Below are 19,879 nucleotides of genomic sequence, written 5' to 3'. Positions count from 1 at the left end.
GTATGTACCACTGAGTCATGAAGATTACAGAGGCTGTAAGGCTCCAGAGATAAGAAATATTATAAGAAATATTTTTGAAGGTGACATATGGTTTAGAGAGCCTCAGAGGAAAGGCTTTTCATATGTGCATCTCTTGACAAAGATATTAATCGAAACGGGAAATATAATGATCGAAATTCCGTTGAGAACCTACTTTATGCACAGTTGCATATATTTATATCACCTTTGAGTGTTGTACAAGTCTTTACATATTCCTTGGAAGCCTGGAACTGCAATGGAACTTGGTGGTTTGGTTTATGTTATTCTGAATATTGTATTTATTGGCAACAGTGTGAGTGTTACAACATTTTGAATTTTTCTCATAAGTAATACTAGTGTTTTGTGTATTATTTATGTGTTGGAGATATTAAGTACATTGTTTTCATTATACAAGGGAGATATCTGGTGTCTTCTCAACCTAATACAGCAAATAAGCAAAATAGAATGAGGGATCTGCCCTGTGAATTCAGAGTCTCTCAGCCTCAGCTCCAGTAACCATGATCTCTCCACCCACAGGAGTCAAAAGGTTCACATATTTCATAGGAAAGCAAGCCTACCTGCAGAGCCTGATTCATTTCATTACTTATCAGCTGTGCTGACTGGGCTTGCTGAAGCTGCAGGCGTAACTGATGCGTCTCCTGCACCAAACCTGGAAAGAAAGAACCAGAATTTCATTATGAAAATACAGATAACGTTACTGATAGGAAGCAAGACCTGGAAAGCAAGCCTGACTAATAAGGCAGCATCTTTATGGGGCATCAGAGAACCAAGCTCCTTACCTGTAACTGCTGATCGTTGAGTGGACTCTTGAGCGTTCAACTGTTCGGCTTTGTGCCTGCACAGAGACTGATTCTGAAAGCTTCTAGAGCTACAAAACAGGTGCAAGAAACCCCTCTCCCAAAGAACAGAGTGGCAAACCATGCATGCTCCAGGGGGAGGAGAGGCAACTTCTGATGCTTCTGCTGCAGCAGATGAAAAGGAATCAAGCGGGAAGGGGGAAATTTCTCCCACTGGAGCATGCATGGTTCCCCACTATTCTATGGGGGAGTTGATTTCACCACCTATTTTGTAGCTCCTTAAGCTTCCAAATTAAATCTCTACAGAGGTGCAAAGCCACATCAGCGTGGATGCCCAGAGACCACAAAGTTGTAACACAAAATATCTCTTTTACAGAGATGCCCGGGAACACAGAAGAACCATCTAAACAGAAGAGGATGTGGACATGTTGGCTGAGGATTAAATGGAAGGTTATTCTACACTTGAGACTGTGGTAGCTTTATTTCCTTTCATTTTCAAGGGGAAGAAGTCAAAGTAAAGTAATTCCAAGTTAAGACATACCAAACGTTTGCTTTTCTTTAACTTGCCAGAAGGGAAAGGAAACTGTAAAACCATGCCAGAACGGCAAGATGAATAAGGCTAAGCTTGTTCAAGAGACTTTTTTTAAAAAAATAAGATATTTAAATGCATGCAGTTACCTCTCTAATGTCATTTACAAGCACTTCACAATGTTTGTATAATCAGCTGGAATATGTTTTCAGTCCAGAGTTTGCAGGCTGTGTATCACTTAAGTATTACCTTTCACACTCACACCAAGAATTATTGATTATATTATGCAAAGTTAACTTAAAAGTTTCTTTCTTGTATAACATTCCAATCATTCTTCTTCAAGAGGCTTCTTTCCAACTACAGGAATCAAATTTCTGGTCCACCTGCTTTTTCAGTCTGCCACCCCAAGCAAAATGTAGCTTGTCACCCCTGGTATCAGATATTACGAAAAACTCAGAGGAACAGTTTCCAAGAACATTTAACACTGGCCTATGTGCCAAGGAATACTCACAATCAGGGGTGGAATTCTAGCAGGCACACCTTTATTAGGCCACACACCCCTGATGTAGCCAATCCTCCAAGAGCTCACAAAAAGAGCCTTGTAAGCTCTTGGAGGACTGGCTACATCAGGGGTGTATGGCCTAATAATCAAAGGAGCTCCTGCTAGAATTCCACCCCTGCTTGTGCCTAGTTGTTACCCCACCTTGACTGCACCCTTTGCAGTTGTGCACTGCAGCCAGAAGAAAGAATGGCCCCCAAGCAGCTGATCAGTTCACCAGCTGTTGGCCACAGCAGACCTCTTTCAGCGACATGTGAACATCCTCTGAACATCACTGGAGAACTCAAGATACTTTCATAAGAGAGAGTTGTGAACATTGATGCCGAATACAATTAAGTTCTTCATGCATGCTTCTTAGAGGTGACATTGATTCCTGGTGCGAAATGCTCCTTATTCTGATTTAGAAAATAAAAAGTGTAGTTCAAAAGCAATCCTAACCACAGCAGCATCCATCTAAGTCCACGGACTTTGTCACTCTGCTTAGGCTTTCTGCAAAAGGCTTTCTAAAGCAAACGGTAATCCCCCTCCCCGCCCCCCCCAAAAGAGGACAAACCTGTTTGCAGTAAGTTTGCGCACTGATTTTGGCTTTCTTCTAGGCTTCTTGAGAGCTGATTGATTATTGCATTTTTTTCTAATTTGCTTTCTTCTAGGGTTCTTTCAAGTTGCTTCATGTGTGCCCTTAGATGACAGCAGAGTTCTGTCTGAAAAAAGATATCATAGATCTTACATATCTGTCTGTAGATAGGCTAAGTAGCTATGAAAGAGCAAAGTCACCTTTTCTTACATATACAAATGTTATATTTAGATCATTTTTATTCTTAAATGTTTTATTGAATAGTTTTTGCTTTTGATTTGTACTGGTCATTGGCCGAATAAATTGACATTTCATTTCATATACAAATGATGTGTGTGTGTGTGTTAACCAAAGTGTTAGGATCTAACATACAACTGAAAGGTCATCTTGGGGAATTAGCTACTATGACATTTATTGCAGAACATAAACCACAGCCATAAATGATGTATGACCACAAAGCAACATTGTGCTCTTTTTAAAAAGAGAAATAAACAGTAACAGTAGAGGTACAGGCCATATTTAGATATGCCCATCTTGTTTGAGGGACTGCCTCCCATTTTATACTAATCCACTCTTTTATTTTTTGCACACAGCCTTTTAGATAAAGAAAAACACAAACCCCTAATTTCCCCCCTCCCCCCGCCACATCCTGATATTTCTGCCTGGTTAAAAGATCTGTGAACTTTTCCTTCAAGAGAAACGGTTGCTTTTAGGAAACTAAACCTCTGCAAAAAGGCTCCTGCATGGAATGTTTTTGGTAACATTTAACTGTTATAGGTACATTTGTCATCCACATCCCATATCTGTTTTCCTTTCCCAGACTTTTTTTAAAATTAAAAAACCCCCCAAACCAGCCCATCTCCATCTTCTTTCATCCACTTTATTAAATGGGAGATGGTGCAGAGTGCTGCTTTACAAGCACTTACGCCCTTGTGCTACTGGGGAAATCATTCTATAATTATCTTAGATATATATTTGTTCCACCTATCCCCTCCAAAAAAAATCCCAGGAAGATCAGAGGAATGGTATACTTCTATACTTCCTTTTTTCATCTAGACCTTGAATCTGAAACCTCAGATAGAGTTGCCAGAATACACTGAAATATAGTGTTGATTTAGCATCATATATTTGTTTTTTTATACCTCTTAATGGAAGACTGGATATATGCATTTAAGAGTGTGTGTGTGTGTATCCACAAACACACACACAAGACCACTCTGCCACTGTATGTTTATTCTGCTGCTTCATGACCCGAGTAAACTACTGACTGATTTAACAAAATACATTTACTGCCTACTAAATAGATAAGCGTATCCCCTAACCAGTGTAACTTCTTTTCTGACTTTTTCCTTATGTTGTCAGTTTATGTAAGGCGACATCCATGATTGAATAAAGATGTAAGCAGAGAGAACATCTCTCCCCTTCATATGTTTCCCCTCGTATTTCTACAGTGTGCTTATGTGCAGGACACCCCAATCTTAAGCAGGGTAACTGATTCCAGATAGTCACATCTACAGAAACAGGAACAGGGCTGAAAAGCCAGCCCTTCCCCCCAAAGTGGGGAATAAGCATCGCATTTGTTGCAGTTCTGAAAAAAGATAGACATCTGCTTTGATATTGGGGAAGCGCTTCTAATCAACTGCAGAGTGCAATAAAGCAGCAAAAAAATTTGGGGGTGGGGGGTGAAGCATTCAGAAACACATTATGACGATGAAAGCAAAGCTTTGCAAATGGACACACCTTCCATAACTTTTTTCATATTATCGCCCCCAGCCTGACCTGCTCCTGCAGCTCCAAGCACCTGGCATTCAGCTTCTCCTGCAACGAAACAACCTGCTCTTCGCACTTTTGCTCAAGGGCGGCAACGATGGCCTCGTGCTGCTCTCTGGTGCGCTGAAGAGCCTCGGAGCGCCGGAGCTCCATGAGCTGCTGCTGTGTGCTCTCCATGGCTGTCTCTGCTACCTTGGCTTGTTTGATGAGCTGTTGAAAGTTTTGGGTTTTGTTTTTTTTAAAAGAATGCCCAGTTATAACACATTCACTTACAAGACAAAGGTAGCAACAGTAAGATGGGAGATGTTCCAGTATGAAGCCAGAGGAAACAAAAAACAATCCCATCCCATTACTCCACCCAGTGTGCCATGGGCAGAGGAGCTAGTTTCCCGGACTACGAAGGCTAAGGGTCAACTAACAATGTCAATGGTGCCATGCTCCAAGCCAAAATTCTCTCTCCCAGGTGTCAAGGAAGGGGCTAAGTGCCAGGGAAGAAAGGAAGGAAGGGATGTGATGCAATGTATGGCCTCTTTACCTCCTGATCTGCACCCACCTCAGTCAATTTATCAATCACTTGTTTTTGTACAAGTGTTCTAGCTTTGATTTTAATGATGTGTTTCTGTTTATTTTAATGGTTTTATTATGTATGTTTCTTAGTGTTAGCTACCTTGGTGGCCCTTATAAGGGCAGAAAGGTAAGCTTTAAATATGGTAAATAAATAAATATAGCGACACAAAGGAAACAGTGGACCTGCCCAACCAGACTGCTGCAAATCAATCCAGCAGGTGCCCTCCTTCCCCTGCAGTTCATTAGCTATTTTGGGCAGATGAGGGTGTACATACCCTAGTTGCACAGGGAACATCAGTGCCTCCAGAAGAATGGGTCGGTGGCAGCAGGGAAGACAAAACAGAACTGCTTTCTCCCCAGCCCAACCTGCATTTGGGCTTCTTTTTAAACATCTGGTATACTCACATAATGAAACACTGTCAAGTCCCAACCCATTCTGACTCTTCAAAGGCATTACAAGCTGCAGTGAATTTTATTTTTTTTATCATAACACCCCTTCCAAAAAGCTATACAATAAATTGGTCACCTGCAATCCTCACAACAAACCTGCAAGGAGTTAGGCTGACACAATACTGAGAAGAGTCACATCTAGGCCCATGGATTTCAATGGATTTACAAGTGTTATTACAGTTACCAGATGTACTCCAACAAGCTTGGCAGGTGGCAAGCCCTCAGGAAGTGAGTACGGAAAGACTTTCTAGCAATGGTTTAAAATATAGCTGCAGTACCTTCTCCTCATTGGCCGCTAGAGTTTGAATTTGTGCTTCAAGGGCTTTTATTTGGCCTTCAAGCTGAACTTCCCTTTCTTTGCCGCCTTGATAGAGTTTTTGACTTTCCTGGAGACTAAGGCACATGCCGTCCTTTTCGTCTTTAAAAAACAGAAGAAATGTTTAAGCTACAGAAAGAGTTACAGTACACAATTAAGGGGAAAAAACTAGAATACCAATATGAAGGAGGGTTTGTTTATGAAGAAGATATTGGATTTATATCCCGCCCTCCACTCCGAAAAGTCTCAGAGCAGCTCACAATCTCCTTTACCTTCCTCCCCCACAACAGACACCTGTGAGGTGGGTGGGGCTGGAGAGGGCTCTCACAGCAGCTGCCCTTTTAAAGATGACCTCTGCCAGAGCTATGGCTCACCCAAGGCCATGCTAGCAGGTGCAAGTGGAGGAGTGGGGAATCAAACCCAGTTCTCCCAGGTAAGAGTCTGCACACTTAACCACTACACCAAACTGGCTCTCACCAAAAGGCACTCAGGCAGATATCTACAGTTTCAAATTCTGCTTGTGTGCTTCCAGATTTTAATTCCATATTTAAATACCACTGAATAGATAAAAACCAGCAACCCCTCAACAGAATGCTTACAACTGGGGCACCTAACAGCATGCACATGAAGATGCACATTTTCTCCGAAACTAATTAAATAACTCAGGATTCTAATTCAGGATCCAGATCAGCACACCATTTAATAAGTCTAAAGATTATTCTTTTCGCATGAGAGTCTTTTATAAAGATGTCATTAAATATCTATCAAATGAGCCATATTTATACTTACCTACTACTCCTCTTATTGAATATTGTTATTTCTCAGGTTTACAAGCCACTTCTCAGCCAAGACTGTATATTTATTATGGGTCGGTTACCCAAGAGAAGGAAACAGAAGGAAAGCACTATCTGCTAGTGCTGTTCCATAAATATTTGTGCAGAACTTCACTAAAATAGTGCTAAAATAGATTCTGTAGCAGTTCTATTTGCACAACAGGTTATCTAGATTAATTCTACCCCATTCTATATTTCACAGAACATATTCTCCATATTCCAAAACATAAGAAAGAAGTCAACAAGAGACATCAGATGAATTTTTGTTTACTGTTCATATGTGCTAGTCAGGTCTTTCAAGTCTTAGTCCTCAAGTCACACACCTTTGCAGAGTAGGAAAAAGTGGAGTATACAAAGTCTATTTTGCTTTGGAATGGATATTTGCTAAATGGATCCAGCTAGCTTCGTTGCAACATGCAGGTTTGTTTAACAAGGTGATGCTTGCAAAAGATGAGACACTAAATCCATTGCCAGCCTAATCAAATGACCCAGCCAATGGGGTTGCCAAACATATTAGAACATTTAAAGGTGAAGGAAACTGGCAAGGACATGCACACAACACACACACACCATAGCCTGTTCAGGTTATTCACATTATGAGGAACAATGCTCATCTTTTATTTCCAGGGGGCCTAGGATTGGAGCAAAAGCACTCTCTGTAGCCCTTCTTGCCTCCTACAAGAGATTTACCTTTGACAATCGAAAGCTGATGAGACAGATACCTAATCTGCTGTGCTCTCTCTTCCAGTTGTTTATTAAGTTCTTCCAGCTGCCTCCCTTTTGCCTTGTTAAGAACCTGAAGCTGGAGAATCTGCACATTGTCTGAAGCATCTGTTGATTCAAGATACATTTTTCAGTTCAGTCTGATTTTTAAAGGGGCAGAGTTTCCACAACTAACAAAGCAAGCTTCTCTCTGGGTAATCAGCTACTGTGCCAGTAAGACTCTGTATTTACATAAATACTCATGTCCCTATTTGTCACTTTCTGTTCATTCAGTATGAATACAGATCACATACCAATAGCTACAAGAGTATTAACAAGAACAGCATTTCCATACTTCACACAGGATTCAGTCCTACTGATGCAGGTCTGTTTATATCAAAGCTAAATTTGGGGGACCAATTCTACTTACAGTTTATTTTTACAGTTGATTAAGCACAGGGGTGGTATTTTAGCAGGAGCTCCTTTGCATATTAGGCCACACACCCCTGATGTAGCCAGTCCTCCAAGAGCTGACAAAAAAGAGCCTTGTAAGCTCTTGGAGGATTGGCTACATCAGGAGGGTGTGGCCTAATATGCAAAGGAGCTCCTGCTAGAATTCTACCCCTGATTAAGCATCAATACTTACTCTCACCAGTCCCTAGAAATTCCTGTTGCAGATCATCAAATGCCTCTATTCTTCTAGTGGTGTCCGGAGAAATGGCAACTGTTTTCTGGATATTATTCTGGTAGGGTTTATAGATTACTTTGTAAGGTTCCACAGCTTGGCTATTAGTAGTCTCTGAAGTGCCGAACTGCAAATGCAACAACACTCGCACATCAAAATTATTTCTTAAATTATTTGTACTCTGCTTTTCCTCCTCGCCCAAGACAACCTCTGCTTCTTACAACTTGTTTTGCATTTGAGTTTCAAGAATACAAAAAAAGCATGTACCATGCAAAACCTGAGGAAATACATGTATAAGATTCAGTTTCCTCTTCAAACACACATGCCCATAAGTACTCACTCGGTTGCCATCACTGTTCATTCTGCCATCACTGCATAATTTAAGTGAGAAAGTACAGACATTAGACCAGGGGTGTCGAACTCGTTTGTTATGAGGGCAAGATCTGACATAAATGAGACCTTGTTGGGCCAGGCCATGTCAGGCCAGGCCAAGTGTGTACCTATTTAAGATTAGGGAGCGAGAGATAAATTTTATAAAGAACACAGCCTCAGCCAATAGAAGGAAGAGAGGTTTGGCTCAGTAGCTCTACTCTGCAATTGAGAGAGCCTGGCAAAGCAAGCTATTCCTCCCCCCTTCCTCCCCAAGGAAGGAGCCTCAGCCAATGGAGAAAAATAGAGGTTTTGCTCTGTAGCTCCTGTGCAATTGAGCAAGCCTTGCAAAGCAAGCTGTTATGCAGAAGGAAGCAAGAGAGAGGGAGAAGGAAACAGATGACAGCCAGTTGCTCGGGGGGCCTGATAGGAGTCCTCTGGGGGCCTGATTCAGCCCTCGAACTGCATGTTTGACACCCCTGCATTAGACAATTACATATCAAAATATTTATATCCCAGCTTCCCATGTGACTCACAATGGCATACAAATTGTAATTAAAATCATAATAAAATATTAACAAACAGAGCGAACTGAAATCACTGAATAACTTCTCTCCCTCCCAAGATATCTACAGTTTCTATTTCACTAAAAGCCATAAGAAATAAAATAGTTTTTGTCAGGGCTCATCTTGTAGCAGGAGCTCCTTTACATATTAGGCCCATCCCCCTGATGTAGCCAATCCTCCAAGAACTTACAGGGCTGTTCTTACAGGGCCTACTGTAAGCTCTTGGAGGATTGGCTACATCAGGGGTGTGTGACCTAATATGCAAAGGAGCTTCTGCTACAAAGTGAGCCCTGGTCTTTGTCCAGGGTCGGGGGCAAGCACCGGCCCTACAGTGGCAGCTGACCCGGCCCTGAAGGGTCCAAGGAGTTGTCAGGCCTTCTCAACCCCCTCCTTGGCGGTCCAAGCTGCCCCTGATGCCCAGAATTTACCTGGAAATGGAGAGGGATCCAGCAGGCTATGGTAGCAAGATCCCTGGCTATAGTGGAGAGAGAAGGAGGAGGGAGTCCAGGCAATGTGATGACTACTGCCCAGGCTGCCATGAGGCCAGAGGAGAGGGCAGAGAAGCTACAAGCCACAGCAGAGAAGACACAGGTCACAGTGAAGCTGAGGGCATGTGTACAGAACCAGACACTCATGCAGCAGAGACACCGGGCAGCAAGAAGTCTCAGCGTATCTGTAAACATGAGGCCCAGGGGCAAGAGGACCCCAACTCCTGGGGTGTCCAGGCAAGTTCCTGCAATAAACAACACCAGCCCCAACCGCATCAGAAACAACCTGCTGCCCCAGACCAAGGCGGCAGGGTGAAGACAACTCAGGTGAGGAGTCAGGGTTTTTGTAGCAGGAACTCCTTTGGATATTAGACCACACACTCCTGATGTAGCCAATCCTCCCGGAGCTTACAGTAGGCCCTGCAAAAAGAGCCCTGTAAGCTCTTGGAGGATTGGCTACAGCAGGGGTGTGTGGCCTAATATGCAAAGGAGTTCCTGTGAGGGGTAACTGAAAAGGAAAAGCTCAGGGAACAGAGAGCCAGTGGGAAAAGAGCCTTGGGGAATGGCAAGGAGGGAGGTGGCCAGTGGTTGCCTTTAGCTCGGGAGGACTGGGCTGCTAATAGAAGGAATGGGAGGGGGCGAGGCCAGCTGGGTATAAAAGGAGGTCCCACAAAACAGACCAGGGAGGAAGAAAAGATAGGCTACCCAAGGCTGTGAGAGGGTCATGTGCAGCTAGGAGGAGAAAGAACCAGGTGATGCAACCCCCTCCCATTCTGAAGCCTGAGGAAACTCACACCGAGCTGTGGGCAAGTCGATGGAGTGCAGCCCATCCCAGGGTGAGCAGCATTGTAATGCCACCTCAGAAAGGTCTCAAGACAGTACCCCAAAACCTTCCTTGCCCTTCACATATGGAATTATATACACATATTCTGCATTAAGAGCCCTGTGGCGCAGAGTGGTAAAGCTGCAGTACTGCAGTCAGAGCCCTCTGCTCACGACCTGAGTTCGATCCCAGTGGAAGCTGGATTCAGGCAGCCGACTCCAGGTTGACTCAGCCTTCCATCCTTCCGAGGTGGGTAAAATGAGTACCCAGCTTGCTGGGGGGAAAGCGTAGATGACTGGGGAAGGCAATGGCAAATCACCTCGTAAAAAGTCTGCCGTGAAAATGTTGTGAAAGCAGTCACCCCACAGTCTGAAATGATTGGTGCTTGCACAGGGGACTAACTTTACCTTTTATTCTGCATTTTGATAACACTACTCAAATATGGGCTTTACTACCATAGATGACTTTTAACATTTCACCATTTCATCAACAGCCCGCATACCTTCAAGTGTTCTTTCTTGGCATCCACAAAGTTTGCTGTTTTGTGCTGGTTACTAAAATCCTGCTGGTGGCCATTTGTGTAGGGCAGTCTAAAGTTTTCTGGAAGATGATATGCATTATCCTGGGGGAGGTGGTTTTGTGCTTGGTAGCCATCTCCTCCAAGATATACGTCGTCTGACCCGTCATCACTGGCTCTGCCAGAGATCTCGTACATATTTCTTTCTTCATCCGCACCACGGTGGTCAGGCCACTCACTGGCATGCATTTCACCTTGGATGTTACCATGATCATAGAGGAAGTGCTCAGCATACAAGTTCAGGCCCTGTTTGTAGTCCAGGGAACAATCAAGGTGAGTGAGTGCAACTCGGTATCGTTTCTTTCCCAGCAGGCCAAACTGCTAATTAAAAAACCCCCAAATGTCCTGATCTGGATAGCCCAAGCAAGCCCAGTCTCGTCAGACCTTGGAAGCTGAGTAGGGCTGACCTGCAAGTACTTGGATGGGAGACCTCCTTAGAATACCAGGGCAGGCTTTTTTCAGCCACCTCCCTGAACATGCTCAAGGCCACTAGTAGGGGTCAGTCACCAAAGGTCGCCACATCTTTCAGGTGCACATACTCACACATGCTGCATGCACATATAAATTCAGAAAAACTTCAAATATATTGCACACACAGGAAGAAATGGAGCATATTTGGCTTAGAAAATTAGGTTAAGCTAACTTTTCAAGAACCATAAAGAATCCAAAGAAAGAAAGAATCTTTCACATGTCTTAAGCCCTTACAAAATAAGCATGACTGAGAGCGGCATTGCTCTCTTCTGCAAAGGGCTTAGCTTAGGAGTTTTATTATTTTAGCAGTTTAAGTAAAATGATATCCACATGACCAAGACTGCAAAGTAAACAATGGATCTGAACTGACGAAGCTGGGTCTTCTCAAGGTCAGCCTTGTCTATTCTGACTGGCAATAACTTTCCAGGCTCTCAGAGATCTTTCACTCGCTACCTGATCCTTTTAACTGCAGGGGCCAGGGAGTGAACCTTGGACTTACTGCATGTGAAGGAGATGCTCTGCTACTGAGCCAAAGCTCCTCCCCAAGACCTAAAGATTGGGAGCAAAAAGGAAATAGTAGAGAAACCAACAATGGCATAACGAGGAGAAAATGGAAATAACAGATAAGAAGAAAAAAAAACTGAAGAAACCAAGGAAGGCAGTGCAAACTGAGGACACAGGAGAAATAGGAACAGTTGAGGGTCCAATCAAATAAAAGTACATGAAAGTCTGAAAAAGAAATTAAAGCCATTGGGCAGTTTGAAGCAGAGACTCATAGAAAACAGAGGGGGAAGAGATTTCCCTGCAGCGTTTTGGAGAAGGGCTTTTTGCAACTGTAGACAACTAGGTGCTCTCTCATGTAAACCACTAATTAGTATTGGCATAAAGCTTGCCAGTAGGTACAAAAAGGAAAGAAAACCAACATGTGCATCCCATTTCAACAAACATTATATTCTCACAAACTCACATTTTGTGGGTTGGCTGTAGTTGGATGATCATTCCATCTGGCTTCCTGATCCCAGCTTTCATGTACTCTGGACAGAAAATAAGTCAGCCTTTAAGATTCTCACTGATATTGGTATGCCTTCCTGTAGTATGACAGCAGCAATTATAACACTAAATTTGGCTCCGTAAAGGAGAAAGGACTATACACTTTAGTTACTCCATTGGTGCAATACAATAAGGAAAGTTATAATGAATCCTCATTCCAGAATGAACGACAGACCAAAAGCAGATACATCATCGTTAACTGCTAAGATCAGGTGTCTCCAGTACTCAGGAATGAACTGATGTTTGTACTGCTGTAACAAATATTTATTTCAAAGGCCATGAGCATTTTTCTTTTTACAGTTCCTGGACTTCTGTAAAAGCTGCCTTTTAGTCAGTTTATATTCTCTATCAAACCATAGGATAGCAACATTTATATTTTCAGAAGACCATTTCCAATGAGAAACTAAAGCTGCCCATACAGTTATTTTGACTATAGTTACAGATCCTCAGTGTTTGTTTTTTTAGTGGACAGGAGGAATAAATGAGAAATAGTCCTTACTGCTCATGCTCCTTAGATGCACTACAGTCGGAGAAGTTGGAGAGGTGATCTCCACTGTCTTCCAGCATGTCATGGGGAAGGTCTGTCAGTAGTTTCTGCAACTGAAATAAGAAGTATTGTCAGGGCCAGATTAACAAACAGGCCAAGCAAGCACTGGCCTGTGGGCCCCCACTCCTTTAGGGGGTCTGGGCCAGCTTTCCCCTTGCTTGCAGCCCTCCCAGTCTGAGGTTCCTTCATGCTAAATATTAAACACTAACAAAGCCTGCGCATGTTTGTTCTTTAAAGCAGAAACCAACAGCATCCGAACAGGATGATGGCCAAAGGAAAAACAAACCATCACATCTCAGGGATCGCCATAATATTGGGGGGTGAAGAAGGAATATCGCTTTCTGGAAAGCTTATTTTTTGAAAAAGCTAGAAAAAAAACTGGCCCTCAAGAATATCTCAGAATCTTTTATTAGTTTATTACACATATGCTATCCAAAAAGCCTCTGAACGCTCCCAGACATCCAGAACGATACACTAGTGACTTCCTTTCATTCAACTAGGATTATTATGATGGAAACCTGTATAATCCTGGTTTAGGAAGAAAGGACAAGCAATGCTGTTCTCAGCTGCAGACCTTGACTGGTTTTCCAGTATTTACTGATCCTGAGGGATTGGGAAGAAAAATAAGCAGCAGGCAAGGCAATCGCTATGGTTCCTTTCCAAAGTCAGGGAAATACTCAAATATAATCTTTGGCAGCGGTTTATACCTGACCAATTCGACTGACAAACAGTAGCTATCAGGTGAAGAAACAGTGGGTTGTGTCTAGTCAGAACTTGGGGACACAATGATAATTTTCATGGCTCAGGCAAAGTAACTCAGGTCTCACTTGAGGTGGTAAACTACGCTTGAATTGTTATGCTTCAGACAACAGAAAAAGGCTCATGTACTTTAATGCTTTCCCTCAGAAATGTTCCTGCGGGTAGAAAACAAGTATCCAAAAGAGAAAGCCAAGTCAATCACTTCTCAACACCAGGACCATGACAAAAGATTGGCCCTAAAGAGGTTTGATAAATGATGTTACCCACTCTGAGCCTGGCTACCGGAGAGAGCAGGTCATAAATCTAAAAAAATGAAATGAAGTCTGACCTTTGCCAATACAAACCGACACAATTCACTGATGTACAAGTGTTTTCCCGTTGTACCACTTGACCAGCCTCTATTTTGAAAATTAATAGGCCCAATATACTCTCCAGCTCTCTATACATACAAAAACATTCCAGGCGTGGCTATAATATGCTCCAGCTACACAGCACACTTTCCAATACTGTCTCCTCTCTATCAACAACTAAAATTGAATTTCCAGAAAATACATATTGAAAAGGGTGCAGAGAACGTTAGAAGCCCTCTCCTCACAATGGAGACGGGCGCCCACATTCCTAAAAACTCCAAATGTGAGGAGGTGTTATTCAGAACTCTGCTACCACAGCAGTCCTCAACATCTAGAGAAATCTGACGTATGCCCAGAGATACTTTTAAATAAAAACAAGAACATCACACTAGTAAGGATTGTTTGGGTAACATCACGAGAGACTCAGGAGTACATTCAAACACATTATGATATCACTGGACATCTTTCTCCCTCCACGACAACAGCATTGTCTGCCCTGTTTATATTAAGATGTGAAGTTTCCTCACAGAAACGTTAATTGCCCTGAATGGAGCCCACATGATTTAACCAGCAAAATCTAACTGCCTTGAGTCAGACAGTATCTGGGAACAAAACTTTGGACTTACCTGAAGGTTTCTTCTCTTCAGTGGGGCAAAGTCTTCCAGGCTGGCTAGGTCATACCTCCCCTTGCTCCAGGTAGGGCCATGTCAACTTTTGTATGAATCTTCCGGGGCAGAGCTAGCCTTCCAGACATCAAACAGCCAAGCTCCAAATATATTGTCCTTACTAAATTCTCTTTTGTTGTGTGCTGGTGGTGGCGGTGAGAAAAATGGGTGATTTTGCCCCACTGAAGAGAAGAATCGCTTCAGATAACTCCAGTGTTTTGTTCTCCTTCAGTCATCCAGACTGGTTAAGTAACCAAGCTAAGTAAAGGGTGGGAGATCTATAGAATTCTCTCTGCCTACCACTTGTTCAAGGAATCTTCTGCCAGTGGAGGCCTCAGTGGAATTCAGTTAGTCAATTCTGAAATGTCTTATGAATGCTGGTGGAATGGATGGTACTTTCTGAGGCACTCCGAGTCCCAGGATTTCATACGCCTTAAGAATGCAGAGTTGAACTCAAATGACCATAGCTGATTCAGACACATTTTTAACCAGGTTTTTACTCATGTGTTTACCCATGTTGTCTCTGTAAAACTATTAGGGTCACCATGACCTTGCCATAGACCTGCGGAGAAGAAAGGCCAAAAGGTAAAGCCTTGTATTGGTAATGCTGACCCAGGAATGTGAAGCGCAGGAACTGTCTGGAAGACTGATGGATGGGAATGTGCAGGGAATCCTCCTTGAGATCTAAGGATGCCAAGGAGTTGCTCGGCTGAATAATCTGGAGTATAGATTAGAGTGACTCCATACGAAACTTGTGTTTCTTTATCCACAGGGTTAAGTCCCTCAGGTTGAGGATCGCCTTCTAGTCACTCAATTTCTTGGGAGTGATGAAAAGGATGGCGTAAACTCCCTGAAAACATCTGGTTCAATGGCAAAGAGATGCTGGATTCGTTCCTACAGTAAGAGTTATTTTTGATCGGATTTTGGAATTGGAAACATTACAAAATGGTGTGGAGGGAGAAACAAAAATTGTATTTTGTAATCATGTTCCACAATCGAAAGGCCCCAATGATTCGTAGTTGACTAAATATGGGCAAAGTTCTAGAGATGACCTCCAATCTTATAATCATGCAGCAGGTCTTCTGCCAGATGCGTTTTGGTTTTCCTTTTTGGCTGGGAACAGTCTCTGTTGAAACCTAGGGCAGTACCCAAAGGTATAACTGCTTCTGAAACCCCTGCTCTCCCTTCCCTTTTGCATCCTTTTCTTTAGCCGACAAAGTGGAGGGCATCACCTTTTTCTTTTCTTTCTGCCAGAACATTGTCCAAGGCTCTTTCCCCAAAGGGTAATCTGCCCAAATTTTTTTCTGCAGATAAATTTAATTTAGATAGAGGATCTACCTTCCAGTGCTTCAGCCACAGGTTTCTCCCGACTACCACATTTGCAGCATGTGCCCTTGCAAAGAACTGCATGGCATCTTCTGAGGCATCCAAACTGATCTCAGCTGTTCTTTTGATGTTAAGGAAGAGCCTCTTAAGAGTCAGGGGATCAGGCTATATATATATTAGGAGGTTAAGCTCACCTCAGATGGCTGAAGAAAGACTCCCAAAGGATCCAGCAGCTTCCAAATGAGCGTGGTGGAGATCGGTGACTGACAGCCACACATGGCAGGTAGGCCTTTGGTTGAGCCTTAGCTTGTGTCGCTGGTGGCAGAGGAACTGGGAAGAGCTCTGACACCTCAAACTTTCTCTCCTTGTTAAGAGCCACAGGTGTGGCATTTATAGCTTAAGCCTGCCTCTCCCTTGCATCTGAAGCCTCAGACAAAGAGAGCTTTTCTTTTGAACAATCCCTCTGTTTTGTATATACAGATCCCTGGGCCCTTTTAGATTTCTCCTCACCCATGGTTCGATTGCTTTCTTCCAGAATGGGGGACCTGGTCTTTTTTTTCTTTATTTCCTGATAGCCACAGAAGCAGAGCTAGGATCAAGTATTCTGCTGGAGTTACAGGGCTATCAAAACGGTAAGGGCAGCCTCACTGTCTCAGGACAGCCATACAAAAATTTGCATATCCCTGTCTGGAGCAAGAGGAGACATGACCTAACCAGTCTGGATGGCTTCTCCCACTAAATGAGAGGCTGTGAAGAGGCTTAATACTTCTGAAGCTATGTCAGTAAGGAGAAATTATTACAAAAGCCAAAGGTCAGTTGAAAACAGATAAAAATGACATTTACTGGACTGGTACCTTAATACTGCTGAGCCTATGGGAATATGCACTCACCTGGATAGCCCAGGCTAGACCAGCCTTCTCAGATCTCAGAAGCTAAGCAGGGTCAGCTCAGGTGAGTATTTGGATGGGAGATCAACAAGGAAGTCCAGGGTTGCTCTACAGAGGCAGGCAATTACAGACCACTTCTGAATGCCCCTTGCCTTGAAAATTCTACCAGGTTGCCATAAGTCAGCTGTGACTTGATGATAAAAGGGGTGGTATAGTGTTCAGAGATCAACAACTATGAATGGCTACCAACATCACTACAACATCAGACGAGTTTGGTCATTTCAAAGTCATATTTCTCAGACAATGATCTACAGGAATTTTGACAGAGAATACTTGTATGATTTACTGATTTACTGAACTGTAAGTGACTTCCAGTTGAAATAATTATCTGCACCAGTGTAAGAGAAACAACAATTATAATCTTGAAGCATGGCCAAATCTCAGTGTTTACCTCTTGTTCCCTCATGTAATCCTCCTGGTCATATTCTTCTTCATCCTGTTGCATCTGCAAAGCTGCACTGTCAAAGTCTAGTGACATTTTTCACCCAAACGTTTCTTGTTTTACCTGGGTAAAAACACAGAACACACACTCAAATAAATATGTTTGCCTTGCAGTCATTCCCATAAATATAGCTTTACTAGCAAATAAATAAATAAATCTGTCACATCTAGTCCTTCCTCCAGAGAACTCAACCTGCATTTTATCCTCATTAACAACCCTCTGAGGCTGGTTAGACTGAGAGTTTAAATGGCATGGTGCCACCCAAGGAACGTCATTGCTAAGTGTGGATTTGAACTTGGGTCTCCCCCTTTTTAACCTGGCATATCATCATCTCACGCATGTCCCATCAAACGGACAAAAGTCCAACAGTTCATCAAGCTTAACTCTATACGAGCACTTATTCATTCAATTAAATTGCTAAATAATTATGGTCCCTGCACTGAAAGCTGTCTGGATTCTGACCTCTTGGTTTGCAGGGATCAGACCAAAAAGATAGAAGATACGACTGCCTGAACCTGCTAAATCAGTCAGCTGAACGATTTTAAAGTTACTGGCAAACATTTGTGCTCCTACAGTTCAGCACAAGTCGCCATATGAATACATCTGAATGTGGGTGAAGCCTTTGGTATAGTAATCTACTGAATATAGGCATGGCTCCAGTGGGACATATACCAGAGTGGCATTTTTTTGTTCTTAAAGAAGCAACCTCCAATCTCCAGACCCTCAAGTACTTAGGAAAACCAAGTTTTATTATAAAATATTATAAATATATATTTATACCTAAATATAAATATTAAAATATTATCAAAGAAAACTTTGTTGGTCTTAAAGGAGCTACTGGACTCCCACTTCGTTCTATTGCTTCCCATGGCTGCCCACCTGGATCTATCTAAATGGATAAGTAAGATGTAAATGCAGGGCTTTTTTGGAACGCAGTTCCGGCTGGCTTGGTGTCAGGGTGTGTGGCCTAATATGCAAATGAGGCCCTGGTGGGCTTTTCCTACAAAAAGCCCTATGTGAAATAATGGTGATGTCAGGGGTGTGTGTCCTAATATGCAAATTAGTTCCTGCTGGGCCTTTTCTACAAAAAAGGCCTTGTCTAAATGAATAAGTTAGATATTATCTTACTGGATAAGTAAGATATTAAATCATATATACAGAAAATAGATCGCTGTTTGCAGCCAGAGTAAACCAGAGAATTGCTCAAAAAAACCCTTTTATTTCCACCACAGGAAGAATGGGGAGGAAATACATATCAGAAAAGTCTGGGAGTGATATGCAATCCAGAAAACAACGAGGTAAGGAAGGAGAAGTGCAGGGCAGTGGGGGTCTCCAAGGGCCTTAGGGCGAGCGCCAGGCCCCAAATGGCCCGTTACCATGGCAACGTCTAACAGCCACCCGCACCCAGCGGCGCCCCCCCCCCGCGAAGGCCCAGGCGCCCGCCAACGAGCAAGGACTGACCCCTCCTCACATATAAAGCCCCCACCCAACAGCCCAATTCAACGCGCCTCACCTCTTCCTTCGCAACCCCTTTTTCCCCCTTCCTTGTGATAATCTCAATTGCTCTCTTTGGCGAATCGTCTTTGAGTAACTTTCGGCCAGGGAAAAACAATAAGCCAATCAGCAGAGAGATCCTCCTAACGGATGCAGCTTCAAGCGAATTGGACATCGAGAAAGGGGTGGGTCGGACGGGTTGGGCGTGGACGTTTACAAGTTCGGTTGCACTGAGCGTTCTTTTCTTTCCCTTTCCTCCGCCCCTCGTTTTTCTTTCAAAGCTGGCGCGGAAGGCGGCGGGAAGAGACTCCGCTCGGAGACTGGCTGAGAGGGTTTAACCAATCAAGTGAAAAAGAGGCGGGCAAATAGCCGGTCGACCAATACGCTTGCTCCTGCTGCTAAGGAAGGCATTAATAGGAACAAACGTGAGACATTTGTTGTTGTTCAGTCGCACAGTCGAGTCCGACTCTTTGCGACCCCATGGATCAATCCTCCTAGCATCAGGATCTTCTCCAGGGAGTGCTCCCTTCTCATTTAGTGGCCAAAGCTTCAGCATCTGACCTTCCAGTGAACAGTCTGGGTTGATTTCCCTTAGGACCGACTGATTTGATCTTGCAGTCCAAGGGACTCTCAAAAGTCTTCTCCAGCACATCTCAAAAGTATCTATTCTACGCTCGGCCTTCCTTATGCTCCAACTCTCACAGCCATACATTACTACTGGGAATACCATAGCTTTGACTATGCAGACTTTTGTTGGCAGGGTGATGTCTCTACTTTTTATTATACTGCTTAGGTTCGCCATAGCTGTCCTCCCAAGGAGCAAATGTCTTTTAATTTAATGGCTACAGTCGCCATCTGCACTGATCTTGGATCCCAGGAATGTGAAGTCTGTCACGACTTCCATGTCTTCCCCTTCTATTTACCAAGGAGTGATGGAGCCGGATGCCATGATCTTAGTTTTTTTTTTTATGTTGAGTTTCAAGCCTACTTTTGTGCTCCCCTCTTTCACCCTCAACAAGAGGTTCTTTAGGTTCTCCTCACTTTCTGCCATCAGACTGGTGTCATCTGCAAAATCTGAGGTTGTTGATGTCCCCCCCCCCCCCGCCCCGCAATCTTAATTCCTGTTTGAGCCATATGGCACGTGAAAGGCTAGTGGGGGTGGGGGGAAGAGGAGTCTCTGATCA

General features: G+C 43.3%; 1 protein-coding gene across 1 annotated transcript in view; it reads right to left on the bottom strand.

Moving 5' to 3' along the window:
* Positions 1-18,912, bottom strand: part of CEP152 (centrosomal protein 152) — a 55,379-nt gene extending 36,467 nt beyond the window's left edge. Inside the window, exons 1-11 of the mRNA XM_060259966.1 lie at positions 18,715-18,912; positions 17,151-17,264; positions 12,665-12,765; positions 12,083-12,149; positions 10,570-10,890; positions 7,783-7,948; positions 7,125-7,265; positions 5,564-5,703; positions 4,278-4,478; positions 2,478-2,625; positions 597-688 (exon numbers count right to left, since the gene is read on the bottom strand). Of these exons, the coding sequence (XP_060115949.1) occupies positions 597-688; positions 2,478-2,625; positions 4,278-4,478; positions 5,564-5,703; positions 7,125-7,265; positions 7,783-7,948; positions 10,570-10,890; positions 12,083-12,149; positions 12,665-12,765; positions 17,151-17,237 (1,464 nt within the window). The 5' untranslated portion in view covers positions 17,238-17,264; positions 18,715-18,912. The remainder of the gene's footprint in view (positions 1-596; positions 689-2,477; positions 2,626-4,277; positions 4,479-5,563; positions 5,704-7,124; positions 7,266-7,782; positions 7,949-10,569; positions 10,891-12,082; positions 12,150-12,664; positions 12,766-17,150; positions 17,265-18,714) is intronic.
* Between the last annotated feature and the right edge of the window lie 967 nt (positions 18,913-19,879).

This window comes from Heteronotia binoei, chromosome 19 (assembly GCF_032191835.1).
Source record: "Heteronotia binoei isolate CCM8104 ecotype False Entrance Well chromosome 19, APGP_CSIRO_Hbin_v1, whole genome shotgun sequence".
Lineage (NCBI taxonomy): Eukaryota > Metazoa > Chordata > Lepidosauria > Squamata > Gekkonidae > Heteronotia > Heteronotia binoei.
The sequence above is the reverse complement of the archived record's forward strand: the minus strand, read 5'-3'. Positions and strand labels throughout refer to the sequence as shown.